This window comes from Malaclemys terrapin, chromosome 1 (assembly GCF_027887155.1).
Source record: "Malaclemys terrapin pileata isolate rMalTer1 chromosome 1, rMalTer1.hap1, whole genome shotgun sequence".
NCBI classification, from domain to species: domain Eukaryota; kingdom Metazoa; phylum Chordata; order Testudines; family Emydidae; genus Malaclemys; species Malaclemys terrapin.
This window is the reverse complement of record NC_071505.1, coordinates 350,560,066-350,561,723: the sequence shown is the minus strand read 5'-3', so window position 1 is coordinate 350,561,723 and position 1,658 is coordinate 350,560,066. Positions and strand designations below refer to the sequence as shown.

Sequence of the window (1,658 nt, the reverse complement as noted above, 5' to 3'; positions counted from 1 at the left end):
TTCTTTGTCTTTGGCTATCAGAAAACAAAGCTTCAGTTCATCAACCTCATTAAAAACCCTGTTCAAACAGGCTCTAATCGCAAGCCACCTTGTTTCAGAAAGCTGCAATATCTTCTGGTAGTCTAGAAGTCATGGAAATGGTGACTCAAAGAGAACAGGTGATGGTCCAAGAGAGGAAAGTGAGCACCAGAGAGAGCTGTGCTTGGTGATGGAGTGATAAGATGTTAGACTTGAGGAGCTTCTCAGACTTTCAACTTCCACAATGCTAAGCTAAGCCGAACTGGGACAGAGTACCCTTGATTAACTGGGAGGTAGTCTTTCCCCCTTTTGTCATGCATGTTTAAAGTCAGTGGCCTCAGGCAATCACCTTCTGTAGCTGTATTTGCACACTTTGTCACGAAGCTCTTTGGTTTTGGCCCCATAAATGATAGGGTTGAGTATGGGGGGGGCAACAAAATAGAGATTGCCCAACATGATGTGAATGTGGGGAGCAATGCCCTGACCATACCGATGTGTCAGAGAAGAGAAGATGAAGGGAGGATAAAACATCAACATCACACAGATGTGGGCTGTGCAGGTGTTGAGGGCTTTCTGGTGGGTTTTCTTTGAGGATATTCTGAAGAGGGCCCTGATTATCAGAATGTAGGACAGGGCAATGAGTGTCAGGTCTAACCCAGTGCATACAAGCCCTACCACCAAGGCGTACATCCTGTTGACTGTGGTGTCCCCACATGAAATCTTTGCAACAGCTATGTGCTCGCAGTATGTGTTTGGGATAATGCGGTTGGCACAGAATGGCTGCCTGCTCAGGAGCAGAGGCAGGGGCAGAACAATGAGAACAGCTCTTATTAAACCCACGAGCCCTAGCTTAGCTATCCGTGTGGTGGTGAGGATGGTGGCATATCTCAGGGGGTTACATATGGCAATGTAGCGATCGAAGGCCATTGTCACAAGGAGGGCTGACTGCATAGCAGAAATTGCATGAAGGAAGAACATCTGGGTGAGGCAGCCGCCTACAGTAATACTGGTCAAATTGAACCAAAATATACACAGTGCCTTTGGCACAACGGAGGTAGACATGCCAATGTCTGTGAGTGCCAGCATGCAGAGAAGCAGGTACATTGGCTTGTGCAGGGTCTGTTCTTTGCTTACAACAAACAGAACCATGACATTTCCCAATAGGCTGATAATGTAGAACATAGAGAAAGGGATGGAAATCCAGATATGGGCAGCTTCCAGGCCAGGGATGCCTGTTAGGAAGAATGTTGAAGGGTCAAAAGGGGATAGGTTGAAAGCTGCCATGATGTGGTCGATGTGTTGATAGGAATTAGAAATGCTCAAGGTGCCTATGAAGGGAGAGAAGCACAAAGAGGGGGGTTACACAGTTTGTAACAAATAGGTACGATAAATATTTTATAGTTATTTAAAATCCAGAAAGGGGATTGAGCAGTGACATGGCAACATTTACTCCTCATACATATAAAAAGGTTGTAATTAAACTATGAACTCAGGACAGGGAATTGGACATCATGGTACACAGCTCTGTGAAACCCTACCCAAAGTGCTAGCACAGACAGGAGGAGTGGGATTCAGAATCCTACAGAAAACACAATGCCATGAGGTCACCGAGTCAATGTTTCACTGTCCTCTAGACTCTT

General features: G+C 45.8%; 1 protein-coding gene across 1 annotated transcript; it reads right to left on the bottom strand.

Annotated features, from left to right (window-relative positions):
• Window positions 1-363: 363 nt before the first annotated feature.
• Window positions 364-1,302, bottom strand: LOC128843742 (olfactory receptor 52D1-like). The gene has a single exon (XM_054040829.1). It carries the CDS (start codon window positions 1,300-1,302, stop codon window positions 364-366), a length of 939 nt encoding a protein of 312 aa, XP_053896804.1.
• Between the last annotated feature and the right edge of the window lie 356 nt (window positions 1,303-1,658).

What these genes read in the sequence shown, in the direction of transcription:
- LOC128843742 (XM_054040829.1), bottom strand. Translation starts at nt 1,302, where the DNA reads ATGGCAGCTTTCAACCTATCCCCTTTTGACCCTTCAACATTCTTCCTA.